The 27,995-nt window shown below is 40.3% G+C and overlaps 1 protein-coding gene across 2 annotated transcripts; it reads right to left on the reverse strand.

The window, feature by feature from the left end:
- Positions 1-34: 34 nt before the first annotated feature.
- fndc1 (fibronectin type III domain containing 1) lies at positions 35-27,987 on the reverse strand. Of its 2 annotated transcripts, XM_061703571.1 has the most exons (21): positions 27,787-27,987; positions 23,925-24,119; positions 21,949-22,017; positions 18,949-19,200; positions 18,671-18,766; positions 18,464-18,581; positions 18,196-18,383; positions 17,652-17,759; positions 17,237-17,425; positions 14,735-17,152; positions 14,526-14,638; positions 14,287-14,398; positions 13,852-14,184; positions 12,863-13,054; positions 8,020-8,256; positions 6,706-6,814; positions 3,263-3,342; positions 3,030-3,059; positions 2,108-2,269; positions 1,565-1,687; positions 35-639 (listed from the first exon to the last, which is right to left on the reverse strand). In XM_061703571.1, the coding sequence occupies exons 1-21, from the start codon at positions 27,857-27,859 to the stop codon at positions 524-526; spliced, it is 5,313 nt and encodes a 1,770-aa protein (XP_061559555.1). In that variant the 5' UTR covers positions 27,860-27,987; the 3' UTR covers positions 35-523. The 2 variants fall into 2 exon arrangements, with proteins under 2 accessions (XP_061559555.1, XP_061559556.1); XM_061703572.1 differs by lacking the exons at positions 21,949-22,017; positions 23,925-24,119; positions 27,787-27,987 and having other exon boundaries at positions 18,671-18,734; positions 18,949-19,010.
- Positions 27,988-27,995: the final 8 nt, after the last annotated feature.

The raw sequence follows: 27,995 nt of genomic DNA on the forward strand, positions 1-27,995 counted from the left end.
CCCAAGACACCTTTTATTCAGTCTCCTCAGCAGTTATGCGGTCTTTATTCTTCATCTGCATACATTTAAAAACATACATTTTACTGAATTGTGATGGGATGAACAATAAACAGAAAAAGTAGCTGTCACAAGCTAATAAATGATATTTAAATTTTCAAACTGAAAATCAACAGACTTATCCACAAGTTCACTGCCTATTATTATGAATGTGCTTTTGATGAGATAAATAACATTGCATCTGGACCTGTTGCTTGGGTACTTGGCTGACAAGAATTTTACAAAGCAAAAAGACACATGCCTTTTTTTCCCTCATATACAGACTGCTTTATGTATATATAAAAAAGAAAAAGTACACGGCATCGATACACTGGCTTGCATAAAAGCATTATGTTCACTTCATGTGATTAAAGTGGTGTCTTTTAGATGCGACAAGCAAAAGTCTCTTGTTTTGTTTCAGTTGGCGGGCCTACTGGTCGGTTGCCCTCGGTAACAGTGCCGCCTACCCCCCTCCTCCTCCCATGTGTTACCACTTGCCAGGGATGGGCACCCCGCATTCATACCAGCCCACAAAAGGATGGGATGTTCGTCTGCCAATCACTCCAAATGTGACGGGCTCCTGTCTGTAGGCACGATAATATCCTGGAAATAAAATGTGAAAATAGTAACATATCCTCAACCAGGTAACTTCTTCCAAATCTACATATTTTTTATGACATTTTTTAGAATGTTAAATGGGATTTTAAAGGAGCTGTACATTTTGGGTACAGTTCTGTAAACCTAGCACATTATATTTACAGAAGCTGGGAAATTTTGGGAGTAAAAAAGTTGACTTTTTGAATTTTCAGTGGGAATGTGTGACGATTCTTTTTTTTTTTATCTGTTGAAACCAGTTCTTGGATGACGATGATTAATTTTTCAGATTTACTTTCCATTTTTACAAAACACATTTGTGATTAGTAAAATGAATTAATGATTTCGATTGAACAGCAATTTTCATGAATGTCCAATTGGGTTGCAAACAAGTAACTTTCTCAGTGGAGTTTTACTGGGACATTTTGAAAAAGTCATGTTTATTTCTGTTCATGATCATTACAATAATAAACAAAATTTCCATGGCATCTTTCATAACAAAAGCTATTTTTCAGGAAACATCAAGAAAGTGCTAGTTAACAAATTAGCAGTAATAAGAGAAAAACTCAAAAATAGAAGCAGTATGTTTCAGATGAAAACATATGCATATATTCCTGTCAGTTCACATTGGATCCAATGCAGTGTTTAAACCTGAAAATTATGATTTTTCTAGCCCAATGCAGATGGAATCCAATGTCACATAACGATGTCTATGGGTGTTTTCCTGCTAATATCCTTCGTAATTCAGATATTAAACATCATTCATCATAGAGGGCTAAAGGGCAGATACAAGTTACATAATTACGTACAACCACTTGGAACGAGTCAAACCAAAACGTAAGCAAAGACTGCGAGTGTTGGCTTTGAAATGTGAAAGAAGGAACAACCATTGAAAAATAGTCCAAAAGGGTTCCAACTATGACCTCATGTTTACCTTGAGCTGAAGGCAGTGTAATAGAGAGATACGTGGGGCCAGTCCTGCCGTCCCTGTGGGAGTCCACAAACTGACAATGATCCTCTCCTTGTCCCACTGTGTCTCCTATACTATAGAAGGGCTCTGCAGGGGATCAACAGTATTGTGGTCAGGTTAATTGTATTTATTCCTAGTGAATCCACAGGTTATTTTCTTATTCTTTTCCCTGGGTTGATTTGAAGGACAGTATACTGTTTGTTGGACTGTCTCCTGTTTTTGCTTATGTCTTCCTTGTTGCATTAATTTGCATGTCAAAAGTCTGTTCACTATTAAAGACTTTTTGTGTCCTTTGTTCCCTACCTGAGATTGTTCCTCATTTCCCTGCGCTACAGATTAGAAACAAAGTAATTCATAATAGGCAGCAAAGTGACTTGTTAGCAGGAGTGAAGTATCCAACATTTGGCCCATGAAGGTTGAATTGATTTGAATTGAATAGATTACAGAGTACCGTATGGTATTTTGCTTTTCAGTGCAGACCTGTCCAGTACGTGGGATCAGACTTACCTCTAAGACCGTCTCCCATGAAGATCTTGTATCGCAGAGAGTTGCACAAAACCACGCCCACAAACTTCCTGTACCACGTCCGCTTGACGTACTGACCACCTTTACAGGAGCTGTGAGCCGAGTTGTATCGGAAGGTGAAGGGGATCCAAATCGGCTCCCCGCCTGGGACACACGTTTATAAGAACGGAAGATGTAAGAGATTAAATAATATAGGAAATGTGTTTTAGTCAAAATGTAACGTACAAGTATTTTCACTGCTGGTGTCCCTCAGGGCTGAGTTCTACAGTTGTTGGTACAATTAATTATTCTTGTACTTATACTTTTAATCTCATTTTATTGTTGAGTCACTATTGTCAACAAACAATTGTAATTCTGGACAGAAGCATCAACTAATTGGTATAATCTAAAAACCTTTATCTGGCAATCTGATTGAGCTATCTACATAATCGACAAGCAAGGATGCTTGGAAAAGTGGACGCTAAGGAGGTATTAAAGATGATAGTAACTACCGGTACTTTTTTTAACAAAATATGGTGTAGGGTTAATAGTCTCAATTTTGATGTCCCACAGGATTGAGTGCTTCGACACTTGCTATTTAAAATAGCTGTACTTGTACTTTGGGCGAGAGGTGGGGTACATCCTGGAGAGATTGCCAGCCAATCGGAGGGCACATATAAACAAACAACTATTTATACCTAAGCACAATTTAGAGTCTTCAGTTAACCTAAAAAGTATCTTTTTGGAATGTGCGAGGAAGCGAGAATGCCAGGAGAAAACCAATGGCGGCATGGGGATAACATGCAAACTCCTCACAGGAAGGGCGGAGCCCGGATCAAACCCCCAACCTTAGGGAACTACATTACTATCTGTAAGCTACAAAAACTCATTTCTACCAAGACTCAAAAGTACTGTATTGACTTACCAGGCGGTCTTTCGATGAGAAGAGGATCATCTAAAAGAAAGAACATGGAGGACAAGCTTAGAGTTTAATGTGTTCACCTGATAGATAAACACATCTGGTAGCCTGCGATCCCCTCCTTGAGGATGGATGATTTTTATTTGTGGCAAAATAAATAACCCCATCATGACATTTTCATGCTTAGGAACTAAACTACTTAATGTCGAAACAGTTTTCACTGCTGCTGTGTTGCCCACCTGATTCGGTGACATAGATGAGCGTATCGCTGACTGGTCCCAACCCAAACACATTTTTGGCCTGGACTTTGAAGTAGTACCTGAAAGAAAACCAAGTGGGACTCATGAGGGCCTTAGCGTCATTCTAGTTGTGGCTCTGCAAATGTGAGGCAAATGCTAATGACTCTAGCAGATGACTTCAGTCATCCTGATTCAGGACTAAAGCTGTTTCCTATTGGTAGGGATCCGAAGTCGAGCGGATATTTGGCTAACTTTGAAGGTAGGGTGAAGGAAATGTGCTGAAGGGACAAGTGGCGATTAGGCGATAGCAAGGGTGAATAAGAACGAAAGAGACAAGCATGTGGAAAATGTAATGCATGGGAATGATGAATACTGAAGGCACCTATACCTTAAAACAAGAATTTTTTCACCATAAGGCACAAGCTTTTCAAAACAAAGATGTGGGGTTAGCTCACTTTCCCCCTGGGTGATTAAAGACTTAATGGAAGTATCACAACTTCAAGGAGGATGTGTTTGTGCAGGAATCCATTCATGCAAGGTCACGTGTGATAAGTTTGCTGTCCTTTCAGTTTTGTAGCCAAAAGCCTGCACCACCAGGCCTGGATCCAATCACCAGAGCTACATAACAACAGTGACTGAAATATACAGAGTGTATCACCAAAGTGAGAGACTTCAGAGAGGGAAACAGGAAAGAAAAGCAGATGCAGAGAGCGGTGATGTCATGAAAAAACAAATTGGAGCGCGTGGAAAAAAGCAGGGCAATCTGAAGGAGAATATAAAACAAAGGAAATACTAGAAAATATTACACAGCTGCAGTACGTGTCTGAAATGTTTGGAAAAAAGAGCCTCAGATGATCACTTTTAGTTTCCTCTCATTAGATTAAAAATTATGTGGCAACAGCCCTCGTCAAGACACTTAACACACTTGTCAATATGCAAATAAAAGATGCTACTGAAAGGCAGTAGTGGAAAGAAAATATGCTGTATTTTGCATATGTGGTTTCCAACCTTTTAGATTGGAAATGTTTCTTAACAAAAATGTCAATTACAATTACTTTCACTGTCAGTGTCCTTCAGGGCTACGTCCTAGAGCCATTGCAATTAGAACGAATCCTTCTGGTAGTTCTGTAGTTATGCTATAATCTTACAGTACTTGTAATGTAGACTGGTTAGTCACTCTTCTCAACACCCATCCATCCATCCATCCATTTTCAACACCGCTTATCCTGGTTAGGGTCGCGGGGCGATGGAGCCTCTCCCAGCTGACTTCGGGCGAAAGGCGGACTACACCCTGAACTGGTCGCCAGTCAGTCACAGGGCACATATAGACACGGACAACCATTCGCACTCACATTCACACCGTCACTGAGTGGGAACGGATCCCACGCTGCCTGCACCAAAGTCAGGCGAGTGCACCACTACACCATCAGTGACTTATTGTCAACACATCAAATGTAATTTTGGGCAGAAGCATCCGCTAATTAATATAATGTAAAACAAAACCTTTATCGGGTAGTCATTGAAGTGATTGTAAATTCAAATGTTTTTATATATTTGATTGAGATACAGTGTGTACGTGTGTGTCTGTGTGTGTGTGTGTCTGTGTCTGTGTGTGTGCGTGTGTCTGGCAATTAGAAGGAGCCTCAAGTATTGGGAAATGCCAACAGTGTCCCAAACCAATCGTCCCATGAGTAACAGTAACCAAGACAGACGTGCCAGCTTGATTACACAGTGGTTGCTTGGGAGGAGCTATACAAAGTATTGGAAAACTTGACACTGAAACATAGCTTCATTGTATGTGTTCTGCAGCAGGTGCTCAGCTGTCACCAGACATCTGGTAGATGAGACACCTGTGTTGTATAATGTTTGGATATACAGTATTTATTATATACTGTATGACTAATACAAAAGCGCTATCTATATAAGTAAATTGGATTTGATCTTTGTTTTGATGTTTTCTCTATTAGCAGAATTATGCATAAACTACACAACCAACTTTCATGGAGTTTGTGGAAGGGTGGCACATGTGCTCATCAATAACCCATTATTGTCCACATGAATTGGGGAAAGTAGGGTATTAAACCACTACATCCAGCTGATGGCGTTCCAGTGAATAACATTTCTGTATGTGACTGTGTGCATCATTTATTTCATACAAATACAGCCACCAACAGGGCCAGAGGAGAACTGTTTGTTTGTTTGTTTATTCATTTTTTATTTATTAAAGACATCAGTCAAAGTGCAATTCTACCCTTTTAACCTTGTGGAATGGATTTAATCAGCAGATGAAATGTTTGTAGTGAATATTCAAAACATGCTTCTCCACAGGCCACCATTTACTTAAAATTGACAAGCTTCCTGATCATCCAAACATCTGACTCAGTGTTCTTGGATCACCATCGAGCTGGTTTGATGTAACAATTGGCCAAAAGACCATCCACTCATAAAGGCAACACACCAGTGCCATGATATGAATACACAAACAGATACATGCGTATTTTGTGTGTTGTCTGATGGTGGGTTCGTGTTTGAACAATCCCACAAACAGAAACAAACACAGACGTAGCCAAGAACCAGCACCAGAGGCTGAAAAACCTCATAACATTGCACACAAGTCATGAGATCTTGCAAAGATGCAAAGAATAAAACAATCTAGACAAGATGTTCTCTTACTTAAAAACAAGACGTTATCCATTTTTACTGGGGCATGATAGCACACAATGCGAAGGCCCTCCTGAAACAGTTTTGTTTTACTATGTTATTATTTGTAGGCCAAATTTTTATGGGCTTTAACATACCCGAAAAGTCACTAAAATACAGTATGTGTATGGGGACCGCTGATCTATAGGATGACAGGCACAACCCCTCTTTACTGATAGACCTACAAAAATACATTGATTCATAAGCACAGCATTCTGATTAACTTACTTTTATTGGATTTATTTCATACATAATATCAAAATAAGCTTTCGTTCAAAGTGTAAGTGTAGGCGGAGTGGTCCTTAAATCCCGCCAGACCGACTACACATCCGCTACGTAAGGTATTTCAAATTTAAACTTTGCTTTATCTTTTTCACTGAATGCTCTGACTGTTCAAACTTGTCATGTTTTTTTAAATAGATTTTTTTTGGTCTTGGTCCTTTCACAGTCTTGGCTTGTCTCGGTCTTGTCTTGGACTCAAATTTGTTCCAGTCTTGGTAAACACTCGATCTTGACTCCCCAAAGTTCTGGTCTTGTCTTGGTCTCCATGAGTTCTGCTCTCAGGCAAGTCTTTGTCTCAGATAGCGTGGTCTTGAGCACAACACTACCAGGCGCATAAAAAAGGACTTTTGTGTGAATGGGATAATATGGACCATACTGTATTGGCCTTTTCTTCGCAGCAGCATTAATTTCCTTTCCTTTGGTATACACAGTAAAAGCACTACTAGGTGATTATGAGTTACCTGGAGTTGGGTTTGAGATTCTCCACAGCCAGATGAGTCCCACTGGATATCTTAGAGGACCATCTATTGTTGAGTACGTCGTCATATGAAGCACTGTGCACCATGTACCCTGTAACATACCACATCACACACACACACAAAAATTCATTATCCGCAAAGTTTTGAACAGAGTAGATAACATAAACCATAATCGGTCTTGGTTGATCGGCCATTGCAAAAACTTTGTTTTGGTTGGTCCTTCTCCAGCTAGTGTCTGTTATCATATTCTTGTCACTCATGCAGTCATGCACTCAACACTTGAATCCGGTATGTGACCTGGGGGTCATGCCCCCTGGAGAAATTCCCTCTAAAGCTAAATGAAAACGGCATATGGCAGCACATCAAACAGCGTCTGTTAGATTTTAAGAATTTTCTATTTTTACTGGAGCCACATCAACAGAGCTGTCTGTTGACAGGAGGAAAGGGAAATATTCCACTCTTGGCTTTTTTTTATACCCTCCTCTGTCATCCCCTACTTCAACTATGAATGAAACATTCCAAAATAAATTGATTCCTCCCACCACCCACCCCAAAAAGCTTTAAAGAAATATCCTAAATGCTGCACCAGATTGGGGGTGAGAGTACCTCTAACTCATAATGCATGGTTGAAAATGTATTCTTTCATTCTATACAAATCAAGATCAGCTGCTCAACTTTTAATTTCTGGGTATGCGATTACGACATTCAGTTGTTGACCAACCAAATATAGGTTTAAAGTAAAGAAAATCGTGCACACCAGGAGGAAGGAAACACTTGACGGAGGAAAATAAACGTACATCCCTCCACCAACCAAAATGTTGGCACTGGAGACACTATCTGTTTTACACATCAGAAGACAGCCCATCCCACACTACAAGTAGGAGCTCATGTGTGTCTGCCAAATAAAACACTCTGCATCTCTTTAAATGCTGCCTCTGATAGACCACCACTTTTCACACAGAAGGTCCTAATCTTAAATGGTTATTTTTAGCCTTTTTGCGTCACAGGCTTTTTGTTTCCCCTGAGAAACTGAATGACAAATTGTTCCTCGGGGGCTAACAAAAAACTGTGATGATGTTTAAAACTAAACACTCAACGACGTGTGAATAAAGATCACAACTTCACAAGAGACGATTTTCTGTGAGTGGACTTTGGTAAGTAACTAATGCTATCAAGTTTATTCTATTTATACGATCATACCGGCCAATCAATAGTGATTCCTGGAATGATTGACATGTATGAAATGCCAAAGGCTGCAGAAATATTATACTCCATGTATAAACCAGCATTTCCTACCTGAAACCATATCATCCTTCAATGGACGGCCCCAGTCCAAGATGATAAACGAGTGGCATCCCTCCATGGCGACCACGGTGAGATTATGGGGTTTATTTTTCGGAGGCTGCTTCTGATTGGCGACGCGACTGTCGTTCTTGATCAGATCTTCGAGGACGTCAACTTGGAGATACTCCAGAGCCTCTGTCAGGGAGCACGGAGCCCCTGGGTCCTTTTGGATGTAGTTTACATACGGAGCTGTTGGCAAAAAAAACGAAATTCAACACATTTGAACAGGAATGGATTGATTGATGTCATTTATAGAAAAACTTGAACAAATTATCATGGGAAATTTACTCCACTGATGTTTATAATTTGCGACAAATCTAATGACCTTTCCTTTTCATATGACTTTGCAGGAAAAACGTCTCTCTGACCTTGGAAACGGCTCCTATTCATTCCTTTTAAAATGAAATTCTTGATTTCATCATTTTTGACTTATGTGATCCGAAACAACCCCTACCCTTGTCTCCTCCTTTGCCTCTTTGTTTTCTGAGTTTCTGGGAAAGCCAGCTGGACCTACAGCTGTGAATTCCGAGTGTAGCTGGGATTTGGAGGGAACCACAGCAGCCTGGACTGGCTCCCACCTCTGCAGATGATTGTGCCTCGGTGCAGACCGAGAGTCTTCCACGTGTCAGTATCGACATTCCACAGACTGTCAGCTCCCAATGTATGTGTATGGAGGATCACAGAACTCTCGTATTGCATAGCCAAACGTCAAAATAGGTCATCTGTTATTATTGAGAATAGATTTATATTTAAATGTGGGCCACTGTGTTGTAAGGAGAATTTTGTAGGAAACTGTACATCAATTCAAGTATTGTATATTATGTTTGAACGGAAATTGCACATCAATTCAAGTATTATACATTACGTTTGAACAGATTATCGTAAACTAGCCTGGTGCAAGTCAACAAGTTGACCTGAAGCCTTCCTTGGGTCTCTTCCACCAGTCCAGTTTTGAGTCTTTTGACCCTTTAGGACCACTGTACTTCTTGCTTGTGTTCGACAATGCCGAAGTGAGGCAAAACAAGTCCAAAAAAATGTTGTTTAAAGCCACATAACATTTGTTTGTTTGCTTGTTTGTTTGTTGCATAGCGCGTGAGCCTGTTCTTTTGCATCCGCACACAATTTCTACAGTCACGACGGACAGGAACTCTTAAACATTAGCGGAAGGAGGCGTGCAGCAGTCGATCTTGTCAAGGTGCCTGTTATCTTAAATGATGACTACTCATAACTACTACTACTACTCATTTTTTCTTCTTTGAATTTGTTTGTGCTAGCTGCTCAACCCATTATCATATATAAAAAATAAAAAAAAACATAAACACAAAAAACAGCATATTCTATTAACCACCCACATTTTCTAATTACAATACTATTAATTACAATTGTTTTTCGCATGAAATCCCACTAAATTCGTGCCAGAGTAGAGTTCGTCTGGTTTGTCTAACATGCTCTTTGTTAAATCGTTAAAGAGCCTCCCTTTTGAGACTCTGGACTTGTAATCCAAACATGCAAACGTGTCTGGCTTGTGAGACTCCAACACGGATGAAATATTACTGGCAAACTGTAGCAGCAGAATTCACAAAAGCTGTCTAGTCAGGCTGAAATCGGACTCATCCAATACAATGAAGTCTGTCTACGTGGAAGCTATTGTTAAGGGGATTTACAGGATGTAACAGATAAGAATGATCACTCAAGACTTTTTGATCCATATCCATCTGGTCGTAGATTCACTTGAAAGATGCACAGATGTAAAGAAAGAGAGATATCTAGAGATAAAGTCAGCTCAAGAGAACAAATCTGACCTGTTTTATTATTTGTACAGTTTTCCTCGGTTCAGTGCCCATTTTTATCACTGCACGTAATAAGGGAGAATAATAACTTTCAGATGGCGCCATGAGACAAATTGCTGACCAAGATAAATTGTGTCCAAAGGAACAAATGTTGATTTTGGAGCAAACGAGAACATTCTCGAGTCTCTGATAAAAGCAAAGCTGTCTTTTCACAGAGAATAGCATGCTGTAATCAACTAGTTGCATTAAACACAGTTTATTCACTTGTTTATCTCACATTTTCATCCCAAATGGTAACTAAAACAACCTTTATATCGTTTGCCTCAAGGTTCCACAACAACTGCATGGCTGCTGCCTCGTTATGATTCATGATAATTTCAAGTCAAAAGGAAAGTTTCTTAAGGTTTTCAAAGAGCGTCTTATGCTAGTTTTGGCTTACGCCTGGGTAGTGTCGTTTTTCGAGGTTCACCCCTCAAAGGACTTAAAAGTCAGATTATCTGAGCTCCCGCTGCATCGCTTTTATCCATTATATTTATTAAGTGTCCTTAACCTAATACTTCCACCTTCAAGATTCTAGCCTAGGAACAAGACTTAACTGGACTCATGTTTATTTGGACTGACAGCTCGCCTCTCGATGAGGTAAAACGCCGTCCAACTAGAAACTGGAAACGACTTGTTCAAAACTACTTACATACTGTACAAGTAATGTATGAGGTAACAATTTGTTAATTGTCAAGAAAGCACGGAACAAGTTAAATAAATAACTTTAAAAAAAACTGAAAAAGACATAGTAGGACATGGAGAAACAAGGAAGGTCACCTGATACCCGAGTTTTGGATTTTTGGTCAACATTTCAATAATTTGAGGTTGTTGGAGTTGCTAAACCACCCAACCATTTGACTTGTAGGTTGGTCTATTGCAGGGGTTACCAACATGGCATCCGCTCGCCCGTTCTCGAAACAGCTCACCAGTGATGGGACATTGTGATTTCCTAGGAATGTTTTAGAAGTGATCATTTGAAAATGTAAACACGACAGATTTACTGTATAATAAATAATGTGTTGCATTGATATTGATCTGTTTCCTACCTCGTTAAATGATTATTAATTATTGTGAGAAATAATGAATGTGATCAGCATCCTCACATAGATGAATATCATTAATTGGTAATAAAAACATCATAAAACGGTCATTTAAACAAATGTGTTATTTCAAACGTGTATATCAAACTGGTAGCCCTTCGCACTCAAAAATGTTGGTGACACCTGGCCTATTGTATATTTGTTACATCATCATACATCATCACAACAACAGCAGGAATAAGGTGAGAACACAACAGGAAATAGCAGAAGAATTAGTTCAGATCAGTGTAGTGGTGATTAAAGTCTATTGCCTTGTTCTGGGTAAGAGCTCAGTTCGATAGATTACAATGCCTGTGCCGGCATACTGTAGTTTTCGTGTTTTGATTGCTCCAAGAGGCATAAATGCGGCTTATGTTATTTGGATCAGCACTCATCTGGCTGGATTTTATTGTGTTTGCATGAATCGTTAGTACATATTTTGTTTGAGTTTTGGTCGGATAGTAGAAACTGTTTAGATTTCCTTTGTAAACTGTATTCTACGACATATTCTATGTTTGCATTCGAGACAAGTTAAATGGATAAACAATGTTGCTTCTCAATGCGAAATTATTTATGAGGGGTTTTATGGCTTCATAGTGACTATAACTATAACTATACAAAGAAACATGGTCACAGACCTTCGACATAATGTGGTTTCCAGATAGCTGGAGTCCAGTAGGTGTTGTTTTCATGTCTGCCAAGATAATATATTTTTTTTGCGCTTCTGCAAATAGTTGAGGCGAAAAGGAATGAGAGTGAGTAGTAAGCATGTAAGAACAGTAATAAAAAAAAAAAAAGGACGCAGGGGTTTAAAAAAGGCCCTAAGATTTAAACATTTTAAAGGAATCATGACTGCTAAGATGTTTGTTTTTTATTATTATTTTTTTGCTTTTACCACTTCAACACGGTATTGTGCGTACAGTCACGCTATTAGGTGTATTGTATGTATAGCATACGTAGTTCGCCATTCGCAAATTTACATTTACATTTCTATTTACATTTATTTTCTGCGGAACCGATCCTCAGCTAGTCGCTGATATTTTTGGTTTTTGTGCTCTTTCCATAATGCTCTAAGATACCACAAGATGGCGCCAGATCCCTGAAAGCAGTAATTAGTGTCAAGTTAGTATGTTGAAGTAATACAACTCCACTGAGAAACTAATCACTGTATGCTGGGGTGGCGTTCAGCCTGGGTTGTTTTTGGAAGTTACCAAGAGTCTTTGCCGCTTGTACATCACACATTGCCAGTGCATTTTTTTTAAAATCCAATCATCTGTAAACCATTTATTTTTTAAGGGTAATCTTCTAAGATTAGTTTTAAATTATATTGAGCAGTTTTGGGATTGTAGTTTGTGGTACATTTACGGTTTAAATTATTAATATAGGCAATTGACATTTTTGTCATTTTTTTGGGTATTCGCGGCAGGGCTCGGTCCCTATTCCCGACTAATAATGGGGGTTAACTATGTTGTAAACACTATTCACAGATCAATCATTAAGAACTTCAGTGTTTGAATAAGGAATGTGGAATGTGGACACATTTTATCATGGCAGCAAAGAGAGTGCTGCAGCAAACGAGAGACTGGAGTATAATACTGCAGTGTCCAGAGCTAAGGTACAGCAACAAGGTAAGCTAACGTTACTATCTACTAGCTAACGGTTTTCAAATGGAAGAATGGCAATGTTTGGTTAAGTCTACTCATGCTTATTGTTTTGACCCTACACAATTGAAAATTAAGTTGAACACATGCTAGAAATGCTATCTCTTAGCAGGGATGATAATCCAAAATAGTTGAATTAGAAGGGCTACCGTCAACAATTGGGCATTTAACAACTGGATACCAGACACTATTGCATGCACCACATTTTTTCACCATGAATTACCTGTGAATCGCCTCTTCCCACTGTCGTCAAACTCTGATAAAGGACCTCGGCCAGATGGTCTGGTGTCTGGAGTTGGCACCTCTATGGTGGTGGTGGTGGTGGTGGTGGTGGTGGTTGTGGTGGTTGTGGTTGTAGTTGTCGGCGGTGTCGTTGTGGTCGGTGGTGGCAAGGTAGTCTGGAGCAAGAACTCATCTAGCAACAAAAGTGTGAATGAGCATTCGCTAAGGCAGAAAAGATTTATACCAAACTCAGTAACACACTGGATCATTAATCCTTTGTAATGTCCACAATTAAGTATGTAAAACACAATGGAGTCATTAGCAGGTACCTGTATGAGATCATTTCAAAAAGACTGCATTTTCTTAAACAAAAGCAATCGTTATTCATGTGTAATGCTTTTTCCTGGCAACATTTTCAGTGTGTTTGTGTTCACGTGCGTGTATGTGAATGGGGGGCTAGTCAAAAAATTTATTTAAGGTTGAAAAATGTGGGGTGGGGGTTGTCTCGACAGGTTTCAATAAGCTCTTTCCTCTTTCATTGCTTCTTGTCATGCAGTACCAGTATATTTTGGCCTTATCTCATTGTCAACATAAGTGCCACAGTCTTCAAATTGTACAGTGGCACTCCAGCTCATAATGTTATAAGCAAAACCAAACAGTACGGGAGGGGAAATAGCAAATGCTGTCCATGGTGCAACATAGTTCTTCAGATGGCCAAACATCTGCAGCAACAATGTGACAGCCAAAGGCTCACATCAGCCAAAACAACTTGTGTTTGGGTCAGTTCATTCATGCATATCCAAAAACCTAACCCAAGAACAAATTAATCAGCTACACGAGAACTAATATCAAGATCACATGAGAACAGAGAGACATGGACTGTAAGCAAACAAGCAATCATGCAACAATGCGATCAATACGGTGCCAAATCTACACTTTAGATCTAATAAGTAGGTGTCTACAGTAACAGTCTACAGTTCAAAAACTCACCTTCTGAGTAACAGTCTAATATTCCATCTGTGTCAAGCATTGGATCCCCATATTCATCTATTTTAGAGAAGGTTCCTGGTGGACATGTAGGATATGGTTGTTCAGTGGTAGACTCTTCTGTAGTCCATTCTGTGGTGGTGGGTTCTGGGGTAGTGGTGGGAGCTCTAGTGGTGGTTGTAGTGGTGGTCCTGAGGTGAGGCAAGTCCAAGCCAAGCAGCGGTTTTCCTCCGACCATAAGGATCTTCTCTTTCGGGTTGACTACTGGCCGACTATCTCGGCTGTGACCAAACAAAGCCATGCCTTCCTGGTTCAGCAGGGGGCTTCCCAAATGGTCTGGTGATTAAGTATGAAGTAAGGCAGTTATCATTAACTGAAACTGAAGATTGTGCTCTAAAACCACTGCTAAAGCAAATTCTGCAACCAAGAATGTATTACCGAAAATGGTGCGTCCATCCTCGCCAAGCACAACTCTTTTTGGTTGGCCCTGGGAATCCTGGAGGACTTGTCCATCCTGGTTCATAAGAATCCCCAACTCCAAATCTACCAACTAAATCAACCAAAATGTAAATGGTGGTGTCCTAACAACAGTCCTGCAGGTGACTCTGCCAACACTTGATTACGTTACTCTTTCATCATCATAATCATTAATATCATCTCATGTCATTGAATTTTACCCATTTGTTTCCGTCAGGTCCAGTAATAAGCCTTTGACCAACGGCTTTATTTAGTCCATGAGTCGCCGAGGACTCTTTATCCTTTGCTGTCAGATTTGGTTGTCCATGTTGACCTAAAGAAGTACAAGATTTACACAGTCATTGTCTTACTCGAGATCTTACTCTGTGACGTATCCTAATGATTCATGCATTTTACCATTTGACTTTACCATTTCCATTGGCAGGTATAAGAGCTCCTCCATTGGGCGTTTTCCCTCTGAGGACAGGATAGCGACTTCTGCCCCCCTGGGCTCTAAAGTTGTCTCTAGATGAAGATGGTGACAAAGATATAGAATGTGTTCTACCCTCTGTGAGTCCCCCTGTTCTTGTTGGAGTAGAGATTCTGCTAGCATTGCGATCTGATGTTAACGCCGGTCTGAGTACATTTGATGAAGAGGAGTGGGCAGATGTTGAAGATGAATCAGATGTTGTTGAAGAACCCATTCTAGAGTTGTGTGATGATTGTGCTCTGGTGGGAAGCCTATATCCACCAAACTGTCTGGTTGCAAGATGAGGAGAGCGTATCCTCCCATTCATGCCAATAGTAGGACGGCGGTAAGATGGAGGGACCCCGGACTTGGACCTAGTCCTCGATGGGATGTCTCTTGTAGCTACACTCTCATTGTCTTCTGTGTTCCTGTAGGGTTCAGTTGGTGTTACGGCAAGATTGTTTTGGTCCACTGTGGGTTCTGCAACATGTTTATTGATCCCACTGTTTTCTCTGGTAGTCATATCTAGGTAGACCTTAGCATAATTCTTATTTTCATTGTCATTAGATGTCTCTATGGGGATGGGCTTACTTAATTTTGTATTCATAGAATCACGAGAGTCATAGTTTGAAGAGGATGAAGGAGACGGTGGAGTTGGATGTCTTAAGTCACTATTGTCTGCATTTCTATCAGTCACTAATGGTTTTAAAGAACTCACCCCCATCTCATAATTTTTTAGTGAGTCACGAGAGGAAGTAGCAGTTTGACCTTCACTAGTTTCCTGTATTGAGGACCCTCCTGCAGAACCTGTGGCTACTGAATTGCTCGTGGCTATTCCTCGCAAAATGGGTTTGCCTGCCCCTATCGAGGATGAGACTCTGCTCCAAGGAGTCCTGCCACCATGTCTGGGGAATGACAGCCGTGTTCCTGACCCAGACCTGCTTGGGAACTTAAATCTTTCCACATGGGAAGGACTAATTTGGGAGCGAGAATAAGTTGTTTTGTCAGAAACACTCTCCTCCTTTTCCTTTTTCTCTTCTTCTGAGGGATCTTCTTTGTAGCTTGAAGTAGGTTCTTCAATTTTGGTTGTTTCTGTGTTTTTGAAATTGATTTGGTGATGTACTCCCCCATTTGCTGTGGCACGTTCCGGAGATGTATTTGACTTTTCTGTGTTCTGTGAAGAGCTTAGTGATCTGTTTGAAGTTGACAGTGGTTGTCGCGAGCTGCTTTCTGACATGGAAGGATACTTGTTTCTGGTGTTTGTATCTGAAGCTACAGCACTAGTTGATGTGGAGGATGACATGATTTGTGTTTTCTCAGAAGTAGATGGTTCAGATATTGTTTTGTCATTGATCTTTCCTACCAAAGTGGAATCAACTGTCGCTTCATTGAAGGCATTTGCTGTTTGCTGGTCTGGTAAATTGGACTGCGATGTGGTGTGACTCTGAGTTCTGCTTGGCAAACGTGCCTGTGAAGTTATGCCCTGTCTGTAACCATTCAGCGTTCTGGTTGAATTTCCCCTAAAATGCATTCCTAGGTTCCTTCGGCCATAACCGTATCTTGCACCAAAGCCAGATACACTGGTCCGCCCAGATGATGCAGATCCCTTGCCCGCAGCTGTGCTCTCTCTCTGAGGCTGTGGGTTGTTAGGTTTTTTATATACTATACTGGGTTTATGGGACTTGTCTTTGCTCTGTAGGTATGTAGAGGCTGTATCCTTTCTTTTGTCATCTAACTGTGTAATACGCAACGCTGTGGTAGAAGGTGAAGAGGATGATTTTGGAGGAAACACTGACAATGATGAAGAGGTGGCTGATGAGGAGGAAGTCTGGGCACCTCCTTTTTGATGGACCCTAAGCTTTATGGGCTTTCTTTGCTGTGTGAAAACAGACGTGGGCTTAGTTGGGGAGAGTGTAAAAACTTTGAGGCTGGGGGTCTCAGGAGTTGGAGGCTCATCCCCTTCACTATAAATATTATCCTCAGATTCAGGGGAAACATCATTATAAGGTTTTTTTGTCTCAAGTGCAGACTCCATGGTTGTTGCATTTTCTTCTGGAGAGGCGGTTGTTGGAATTCTCTCATCATCATCATCATCATCATTTTCATCTTCTCTAGCTGAGGTTCTGCCTCTGTTTGCACCATTCCTGACTGAGCCTCTTACCGAGGAGAAGATGCTGTGATAGGAGCGTGTCTGAGAAAGTGGGCGAACTCTTCTACTGACAGGTGCAGAGTTGCGAGGCTGAGTGGGTCTGGTTGGTTCTTCTGGTGCCTCCGTTGACTTGACCTCTGATTTGTTATGGGTAGTATCATCTTTGGAAGGCTTGTAGCTCGTCCTCTGGCTGTCCTTGTTTCTTGAGAATGATGAAACAGCACTGCTGGCTGGCAACGGAAAAAGCAAATTGTCTTAAATTTAGGGTGTATACAGTTTTCACACACATGCTGTACACACTAAGTCATTCTTACATCCTGGCATGACAACACTGAACGCCTTGCTTAGCGGTCCCTGTCCCCTCCTGTTGGTGGCTTTGATCTTGAAGATGTACCGATCTCCAGGTGTTAGACCGTCTATAGTAGCTGAGGTTGTGCTGCCTCGGTATGTCACACTTTTCATTCCAAATGGCTTCAGTGCAGGAGCATAAGACAGGATGTACTCTGTGTGGAGGTAGAGGATAAACAATTGTATAGAAGACAGGTACTGGAACTGTGCAGTCAAAGACCTCCGACAAGGGTTGTGATATCACAGTCATACACTTGAGACCTGGGTTCAATTACTGGGAAGTGCATTAGTGTTATCCTAATACATGCGCTCATGGGAATTTAAAGTATACAGTATGCAAAACTGATGTGGGATTCATAACAAATTCTCTTCATTTTATACCTCGTATCCTCCCATTGGTTTCTTCAGGAGGATCCCAAGTGGCTGTGACAGCAGTCCCTTTCCCCCGTAGAGGTTTGACTTCAAAGTTCTCCGGTGGCCCAGATGGTGCTTGCAAGTGAGGAAAGAACAAATCAGTTAATGATGGGCAACAAAAGAGACAGAAAAATTGTTGCTTGAAGCACTTCAAACCAGAAAGTGGAGTAGAAGCTTCAAAATAAGAAAACTGTTGCTGCCATAGATTATATGCATTCCTTTTAGATCATGCATGGAAGTCGACAGAGAACTCAGCTGGGAGCCAGGAAGTAAATGCTCATATTGCAGTGAATCACTGCTACAAGCTTGTGCATGATGTGGTGCAGCCCACACTAAAACCCAATCATAATGAAATGAAAAACAATTGAAAACATAACAGATACAATTATAGTTATGCAGGATTTGGTTGGTTCCCTTATAAAAAGGCTGCATTTCAATCCTTTCACTGAATAATTTTTCCTTGTGCAAGAAGTGAGCATTAAACAGCAGTCTTCAGCATGAATGCTCCTACCTGATTCAGGGGTCCTCTGAAAGACAGATACGCTCCACTTGCCATCATTTTCTCCTTGAGTGATTCTGACGGCGAACTCATACATGCTATCAGCAGACAGGGTGTCTACCATCATTCTCCTCTGGGAGCTCTCTTTGTACTCCCAGCGTGCCGACTCACCCTTCTCCCTGTACCTTACTTTGTAGGATCTATGATGAGACCATCAGGGAGCTTTAGTCCTAATAGGTATAATTCAATTATAGATTTTTGGTATTTGCTTATTCTCTACCTGAATTCACTAGACTCGATCTTCCCCATTTCCACAGCGGGGTCAACCCAGGTGATGAGTACTGACTTAGGAGACATGACCCTGACACTGATGTCCTTAGCCTCATATTCAGGTGGTTCTGAAGAGCATTTCAAAAATCTATTCAAATCCCTTGCAATGACAATAATTACTAATTTTGTGAGCGTTATCACAACAACCGCAACGTACCTGGGGTGGTCATTTTGGTTGCCGCACGGTTAGCAGGAGCACTCTGGCCCTGGGGTTTCTGTGCCTGCAGTGACACCACATGAACGGACTCAGATGCTATGAATAGAGAGGGATACCAGGCACGACCAGGGTTTACACTAATGACACTAAAGATTGATCAAATAAAATGCACTCATTATAGTCCTCTCTCTGTATTCTACATGTAGCTCAGTACCTCAGTTAACCTTAATCTAATGCTCTGTTTTCAAGTCTGTTAAGTTATAGTTGGGTTATCTTACTTAATTTGTGCAAGTTACGGTTCCTCTGGTCAGATTGAGGCTTGGCGTGGTGTTGGTCTCTCCTCTCCAGTGAAGTTGTTCTTGTGAAGAAGCCTCTCTCAGGTGGGCGGGGACCAGTGGATGACTGAGGGGCCCTCCTTCTGTATGTCCTGGGGCCAGAGACACTCGGACGGTGAGCTGTTCTGTTCACCCTGGCCGCACGTTTCAGAGCAGTCTGATTTCTGGCCGCAGGATATGTTGACCTGATTGGACCTGTGACAGGAAAAATAGATATTTCTAGAGCGCTTTTTACCTTTGTTAAACTTGAAAAATATGTTCACCAAAAACATTTAAGGATTATAGCTTTTTAAATGTATTGATTCAAAGATGTACAGTTTGCAGTACTTGACAATCAGATTGGAAGCAGGGCAGTCATATGCTGAGGTCCTAGAAATGCTTAAAGGAAGGAAGAAGTCTATTCAAATTAATTGCTGATGGATTTCCATCAAACCATCCATTTATTGTCTATAACGCATGTAGAGTTCGGTATGTTGTAGACCAGGGGTCTCTAACTCAACTTACCGGGGGGCCGCTGGAGGTAGAGTAGGGGCCGGGTTTAAAATAAAAATAAAAAGTACAACTGATCCAATCTTCTCTTCACATTTTGATTAAAAACAGTTTACAACATGAATGGTTCTTAAGAACATCAGTGGGTTGTTCAGAACATGAACTGTTCTTCAGAACATACTGTAGGCTTCTCCTTCCTGCCCAAGATGTGGCAGCGCTTCCTTTTACACAGCTGAGCCACATTTGGTTTCAGGTTGAAGCAGTTGAGACCCTCAAAATGTCTTGAAGATGGTTATCAGTGAGTTTGAACCTGTACTTTGACTTATTGAAGTTCATAGTGGAGAAGAGTTTTTCACACACAGATGTGCTCCTGAAAAGGCACATGGTCCGCTTGAACATCCTGGTAAACGCAGGGAAGGTGGGGAGGCAATTCTCTCAAAAATTGTCTGTGCTTGTCTGCTTTTCCACCCACCTGCCTGAACTCGACTGAGTTCATAGTTGCACTGCAGTTCAATGAGCTCCATTTGCAGCACGGGAGGATGAATGTTAGACTTTGAAGGAGAAGGAGTCAGCAAAAATGTGAAAATTGGTTCTGGGTCTTAAAGTCTACCAACCTGTGATTGGCAACCCAGTCCTCTCTCTTAGCTCCCCGGTATTTTGCATACGTCTCAGCATGTCTAGTTGAGTAATGATATCTGATGTTGTATTCTTCGTGCACTACAACTTTCTCTGTGCATATACAGTAAAACACGTCTGAGTGCCCTTGTGCTAAAAATAATATCTGTCTCACACTTTTCCTGAAATTGTCTGTGCTCGTCACCAACCTCTCTCTTTACAGCAGGTTTTGAGAGACATAAATGCGGCAGGATATATTTTCCCTCAACTTCGTGTCACTCAGGAATTATGTCTCAACCAAGTGATTAACTTTTCCTATTCGCGTTGGCTAACTTGTCAACAAACACGACTAAAAGCTGACACGAGCCTGAGCTATTGTAGCCCATAAATTATATGCATATTCCTCTGGTTGTAACTGAGGTAGATAATATACTGTATTCAAGCATCCAAAACTCAGTCGCTCCACAAATTCCTTCTTAAATCGAAATATAAATAACCCCATTTGGTCTTGATCAGACAAACTCTGCTTTTGGTAAATTTCTACAAACCACCCCCGATCCAAACCTCACTAAGAAACAGTCCGAGTGCATAGTTTGGCACAGGTTGCACACCACTAAACCAGTGATTCCACATTGCTCTGTCTGTTTCCAGGAAGCGGTAGAGTGGAGTTTGACAAGTGGACCAAAGTCTACACATGGATACTGGATCAAAGAAGACTTTTTTTTTTTTTCTTTGTTTTTTTTGTGGGGGCATGAAAGGAAAATGGTAACAGTGGTGGAGGACACACAGTCAGATGAATGAGCTGTCTGAAGCTGAACGCAGGCAAGACGGGTGAAGGTTGGGTCAAGTGGAGGAGCGAGTGGATGTTGAGGAGGTGTGGGTGTGTTAAAGAGGTGATAGTGGATAACAAAAGACATGAAGGAAGGTGGTGACCTGACTTAGGACACAGTGGGAAAGTAATTTGACGCTCCACCCTTTCAGACAGGAGTTGTCTGGTGATGGGTGTGTAATGATTTCCTGTGCTGCACCCTTGATTGAAGACAGGTGAAGAAGATCATGTGGTGGTTCAGTATCTTACCATAAAGATACTTTTTTTCTGGTACTGTGTTATTGTCATATTGGCACATACAGTACACTGACTGGCAACAATATAAGGTACACAAGGTACAGAATCTAATGCAGTGTTTCCCAACCTTAACACAATGTAATTGTGTTTTTGTCACAACTTTCTCACCTCATTTTACTCATAAATGAACTTAGTCAGTGTGAAATCTGGACCTGCTTAGTTGAACACAACGTTGATATACTCACAGAAAGCCATGACTTGTTCTGAATGGCAGCAGGTGAGTACAGAGGTTCTTTGTATCTTCTGCTGTCTAGCGGAAGAGCATTGCATTGTTCTGCCTGTCACTAAATGTCACTGACAAAGATACATTACTTAGGTTAAATATTTTTCTTAGACCAATTAAGTGAAATTAGTTAATTTCCCATGTAGCCTGATGATCATTCAGCAGTGGTTTTGAATCACTGAGCTAATGGGATCCAATGTAAGAGCTCTTTCCAAAATTTGGCCTTTACAATGATAACAATCCTCAGTTTTTATTGTCACTGTCAGAAAGGTACCAATGTAACTATACATTTATTATTGTAGTTGTTTACAATGGCAGACAACTGCACTTGTTTGCAATATATATTTTTTTTCATTTAGCCGCTCCCATCAAATTAGAAGCAATGATGATGTCACTAGATCCTTTCAGCCCCAAAATATTAAAATAAAAAATATATATATATTGTAAAACTAGACAATTTTACATATGACGGCTGGTGGGCAGGTGTTACCTGTTGATGTGTTGCTGACAGGTGCGCTGCTCAGCACAGCAAAGCCATCAAGTTTTACCCATTCGGGATCTAAAAATAAAAAAATAAAATTATGTACAGTAAACCACCTATTCACGGTTCACTATTCACAAATCAACCTATTGATGTTTTTTTTTTTTTTGAAGAGCCCATCATTTTGTGCTCTCGCTCTTGTTTGTGGTTTAAGATGCCTCAAGGTGCTACCAAAAGTAGTAATTGGTGTCAAGGAAGTATGTTGAAGCGATGCATCTCGACTGAGAGACTGATGATATCTTTGTATGGAGGGGATGGGAGGAGCTACAGTAAGTTTAGCCTGGGTTGTGAGTGGAAGTTACGGAGAGTTCGCTGGATGTACCTGTACATGCGCATTTCTGGGTAATGTTGTAAGATGAGTTTGAAATGATATTAAAGTGTGTTGGGATCATAGTTTTTTGCATATTGACAGTAAATAGCAGAGGTTTACTGTCTATACGTAAATGTAATACAATAAGATAATCCACTCAGAAATAGCTACCAAGTGCATACTGTACTGACTTAAAGATTGAATGAGTGATTGATTGACAGCAATTCAATCAAAACTGAGCATTATTAAATTGGTAAAGACAGAATTTGTGATTGCCACTCACTCAGCGAGCTACTTTTCCCTGAACAAGCAGTTTGTTCTAGGAATTAATGACAACTTTCCCTTGAAAAACTGTTTTATTTTCCTAAATTATATTCCACCCCACCTCTCTAAATGCCGGTGTTGCTCTTTAATAAGTCAAAGCAAATCTGCCTTTGATGCTCCCAACAGTAGCTGGCCAGACACATTTATGATGCAAAGGCTAGCGGTGCGTGTTATTTACGACACCTGCTGAGGAAATAACACACGATCTGCAAGGACTTTTTTTTTTTTTATGAAAGGCACAACTCCAGACATTTGGCTACAGAAGTTTACAGATGGCAAGGCTACTTACAATGCACAGTGGATATGTAAACTCAAAGAAAACTGTTTTTTTTTTTATCCATTATGAACACAGCTCTGCTTGGTTTTAAAGTGCAAGCGAACACTATAAAAAGTGTCAATCTGAAAATATTTTACTGAATAAGAAAACAAAGTCATAAAAGTACAAGAGTAAAGTTGCAATATTTTTGTGGAAAACAAATGTCATTTGACATGAATAGAAGATGAGAGGAAAGAAAGTCAGACTGTTACAAGAACAAACAAGTGTGTGGAATGTTCAATCAATCAATCAAACTTGACATTCACTCTTTAAAAATGTCTTTTTTTTTCAAACGAAAAATACAACTTAATACCAGTAATATTACCATTTTACTCATTATATTCCAATATTATTGTCATAATGTTCTGTGATTTTATTCTACTTCATTCTAATAACTTATAATGGAACGATTTTCTTGTTTTAACATTACTTCTTCATTGTCAATATTTTTTTGTAGTAACGTTACAATATTGTTCCTATAATTATGAGACATTATTATTTTACAGTCATAACAGTAGGGCTTTTATTGTGATAGTACAACTCTATTTGGAAATCTAATCTTGTAACATAACATGTTTCATCCAATATTACTTTATTGTAGTCATACTTTAGTTGTTGTTTTTAAAAAATATATACATTACTTTTTTTTTTCTTCCAGTGTGGCCCTAATGCAAGTGATCTCAACTAGTGGGATATGGTCTGGCTCTCATCATGGTTGAATTACGGCTCAAAAATGCAATAGAATAATGACAAAAGCAGGCCACAGCGTCAACTCAGCAATCCCACGTCGTAAAGTCACAATAGGCCCTGTCTTGGTTGTTTGTTTTTTTTACAAGGTTGGGAATGATTTAATACCTAAAACTAATGTCCTCTTCTTGAAGGGCATAAAAAGTACTTGGATTGTTGTACAGCAAATCTCTATGCAAAATCCCCAACTGGATCCATGTATTGTTGATGCCGTTTACTCTGTCTTACCTACATGCTCCACTAAGGGAGAACGGCTCTCCTTGCCCACCCTGGTGTAGCGATGAGTCCTCAATGGCTTGTTGGATCCGGCCACAAAGCGCTCCACCGGTCTTCCATCGAGATGGATAGAAGGCTCCCAGCTCTCCCTCAGGCTCCTAGCTATGGAAGTCGGTTTGCCATTATGTGTCCGTAGGGGCTTCTCCGCTGGAATACAAATCAGGTATGGATAAATTTTTAGTTTACAGTGAACCCTCGTTTATCGCGGGGGATACGTTTCGGATCCCTGAGGTCAGAGCAGGCTTGTAAAAGATTTGGAAAACACTCCACTCCTGTGAGGCTTTTACAAGAGCACCTCTCACCCTGCCACAAAAATCCCAAACGTTGCACAATGCCAACGACTGTCCCCTTAACGCTAATAACTGACCCTAAATTCCCTTTACTAGCTAGGCCCACATAGTGATGACTATGTGCGTGAACAACCAAAAGTTAAAGAGTCTGTAAACCTGTTAATGTGTTGTATATCTGCTATTTTATGGACATTTGGCAACAATACATAATCCTCCCCCGAGATACAATACATAATCCGCCGTCGAAATGTTTCCTTCCTCTGTTGGTGTCATAACACGCCGGAGCCTCCAGAATTCCTCCTAGCATCTGTCGGTCTTTCCTCACACCTGACCCTCAATTGCAAGTGCTTGACGACGAAGATGGATGGTTGCCCTCCGGCTGGCACATCAATCAACACAAAGTCATAACAAATACTGTCGTTTTATTATCGATTGTTCGATGTTACTCTTTGAGTAAAGGAAAGCGGCAGCCTAGGGTGTTGTAGCATTGGGGAGGACTTCAAACATCAGAGGGCCATTATTATCAAAGACTTTTAGGGGGAAATATTACAATGCTATGAGAGTAAAAGTCACTGAATAATGACACTAAAGTCTTCAGTACGACGCTAAAGTTAAAATATTACATCAATTCGTACTTACACGAATGAAGTCATAGAATTATACGAAGTCAAATTATTACAGTCAGAAAAGCTATTTTAGAAGATTAATGTCGTAACGGCGAGAATAAATTCAAAATGTTACTAAAGTTAATTCTACAAGGATCAAGTCAAGATGTTAAGTGAATACAATCGTAAATACATTTCACCAAATTTGCATTAGACTGGGTGTCTCCAGGATTTAGACGCGGTTTGGGCAAGCATAAATTTTGATCGACTTTCTGCAGCCAAATTGTCACTTCATAAGGCGCATGCAGGACACTCCCTCTGCTGCGCCAGAACGCCCATCTTGGCACAAGTTGCTCTGCCAAATTAGCAAACATACGCAGCGAGCGTTATGCTTGCCTGAAAACAATTGTCTAATTTATCATGATAATGCAGTAAATATAAGAATTTATATTCTTAACCAAGAATGAAGTCGTCATTGAAACAATGAAGATGAAACGTTACGATAAAGCTGTTATTTTACGGGGGGGAGTCAAAATATTCTGATTAAGAAGTTACAGAATTATGAGAAGGCAGTCTTGATATTCTGATTACAAAGTTTTGGAATTCCAAGAATAAAGTGCAATAACACATAATACATAATTTTACAGCTTAATTATGAGAATAATACGATGCCGTAAAACAACGATAACACCCAATTAATTGGCTTGCTGTTTTAAGCTTTGTCCCGTTATTGAAATTTGCATATTTATTGATCATAAGTGTTTACAGAGGTCAACGTTTTACACTTGGGTGACATTTTAGAATGTTAAAAAATGATCGACGACGTCATTTTACACCATTCTAATTTTTCGTTCAAGTTAACAGTTCTAATATATTAATATTAGTTGCAGCAGTGGTTAACTTCTTACAATTGTAGCTACACTTATGAAAATATACACTTAAAATATCCCCTGTAGGATTGTTATGTTGACTCATATTCATTCAGTTTTCATGATTTCTTATGAAGTTTTTTTTCCAGTGTAAAATGGCCCCAAAATGAATAGTGTTCCACCTGAGCGCTTCGTCTGTACTGCATATTGATGACATCATCGTTGTAGTGACAGGTGTGCATGTTTGTGGCGCAGATGGTACTTGTTGAAACTGTTGGACCGTTGCCTTGACATGACATCGTGCCACAAGACATGTCACTGCTGGCAGATTGGGCAGCCAGTCGACTTTGCATGTGGTTGGAGATGATTAAACGCACCACCGGTTGTGTGGAAAGCCATTTTCTCCACGTTGTCTCTTCCTGATGACAGTGGCATTTTCTCTGTCAAAACAGTAAAATCCGCAAAGATTCCTCTCCTGAGAAAGCTCCTGCAGAATTCCAGCATGTTAAGTGGGGCAGGGAAATTAAATTCCACTGGCTTGCAAGGACATGATCGCCCCCCCCCCCCCCCCTCCTCTTCTCCGTCTCACTTACTCTCCCACTTTCCAGGAGGAGGTGCGGTGACATTATCCAAATACACTACGCCTCTGTTCTCTCGTTGCCAAGGTGTCCGGATACACCCACCGGCCCACTTTCATTAAACCACTTGATAAATATGACACTGACAAGCCGATGACATGTGTATAGAGAAAGTAAAGGAGCAACATGCTCGTCTCCCTTAATAACTACTGTAAAAATGCCCAAGAGGGAGTCTTATAACTGTGCACAGCACTTATAGGCCAGCAGCACTGACCTGTGATTACATTAAGGAGCTCCCCCAAGTGAGTGAATAGTAAGTAAGTAGCTGAATGGTCCAAAAAAAAAAAATCGAAAGGAAAAACAAGAAATGAAGCCGCAAAGGAGTGAAGAGGAATGTAAACTTGGAAAAATGTTCCCTTCGTCATGCATCCAAGTCTGCTGCTTTTAACATATTTCTCATGATTGTTATTGCAATGATCATTTCAAGGATATTTTTGAAAATAATTACATCAGAAAGTCGAAACCAAACCATCCAGTATGGTCAAATTCCAGGAAAAGTGCAAGTTGGAAACTTTCTATGGGAATTTAGGGGAATAAGCTATAAATTGGCAACATTTCTGGTTTGTTCATGGGGGAAATAAATGCTATTTGGAAAAAAATAATCTTGCAGCATAATCTTTGGTGATGTGGTACATATTAATCATTAATCAAAAAAAAACAATTAATTAAAAGTTTAACAAATAAAAACTGCTAATGAATTCATAGTGACACACAAGAAAAGTATTATATATATATATAAAAGTGTTTTGCATCCCTATCTGCTGAAGAAAATAACGCTCACAATGATGTTTGTTACAAAAACAACCCCAAATTGACCAACCAAATATTTTTTTAATTTAAAAAAATAAATTTTACTGAAAATTTTCACCACTTTCCATTGCTATCACACACATTAAATGTCTATTAAAAAGTCATCTCCAAACTCACCGACAAGGCGATATGAACATTTTAAAAACAACGATAACATAACAGAACTAGTGCAATTTCACTCTACACCCCAGAATTCATTCACTACATCAATTTTCTTCTTTTTAAAAATCAGAACCTTGACAGAGTATTATATTACAAATATCTAATACATACTACTCACACATAAAGAAACTACATGTGTCAAAATTCAAATTATATTGTAGCCAAACACCAATATCAAACTTAAACAGCCTAAATTCTGCTCGACTTTATATGATATTTTTCTTCCAATACGATTCCAAAAGCACATTTACGAGTAATCTACTCAGCATCAGGGTGCAACTACGATCCTGTTACCACACCTTTTCCCGCACACTTTCCCCCCCCCCCCCCCTCCATGCATTCAAGGCCATTCAAGGAAAAGCGGCATCAATTCTAAGCGAACATTTGGCTTTGTGTAGCTTTGCGCAGGTGATTATCACAAGAAAGGTCCATTCTGTTACCTGTCCATCCGCGTCCAGGTGTGCAAAAAGCGACGAAGAACGCCAAGAGCGTGCTACTTGCGCACAGAGTCATGGTGCGTGTGGTGCACAGCTGCAGCAGAGGCGCACCAGCCAGGCGCGGAGGGGCAGGGAATCAATGACCCTCCTACCACCGACCACTGGGAGTCTCCCTCTCCCTCCCTCTCTGAGTCTGTCCACACACTGGGAAA

Source organism: Phycodurus eques, chromosome 18 (assembly GCF_024500275.1).
Source record: "Phycodurus eques isolate BA_2022a chromosome 18, UOR_Pequ_1.1, whole genome shotgun sequence".
NCBI classification, from domain to species: Eukaryota; Metazoa; Chordata; class Actinopteri; order Syngnathiformes; family Syngnathidae; genus Phycodurus; species Phycodurus eques.

Bases quoted from the DNA above. Each gene is read 5' to 3' on its own strand.
- fndc1 (XM_061703571.1), bottom strand. From the start codon at position 27,859: ATGACTCTGTGCGCAAGTAGCACGCTCTTGGCGTTCTTCGTCGCTTTT. The intron at 17,153-17,236 runs GTAAGAATGACT...TTCCGTTGCCAG, and splicing joins CAGTGTTGTCATGCCAGGAT to CCAGCAGTGCTGTTTCATCA. The intron at 14,185-14,286 runs GTAATACATTCT...CTTAATCACCAG, and splicing joins GGATGGACGCACCATTTTCG to ACCATTTGGGAAGCCCCCTG.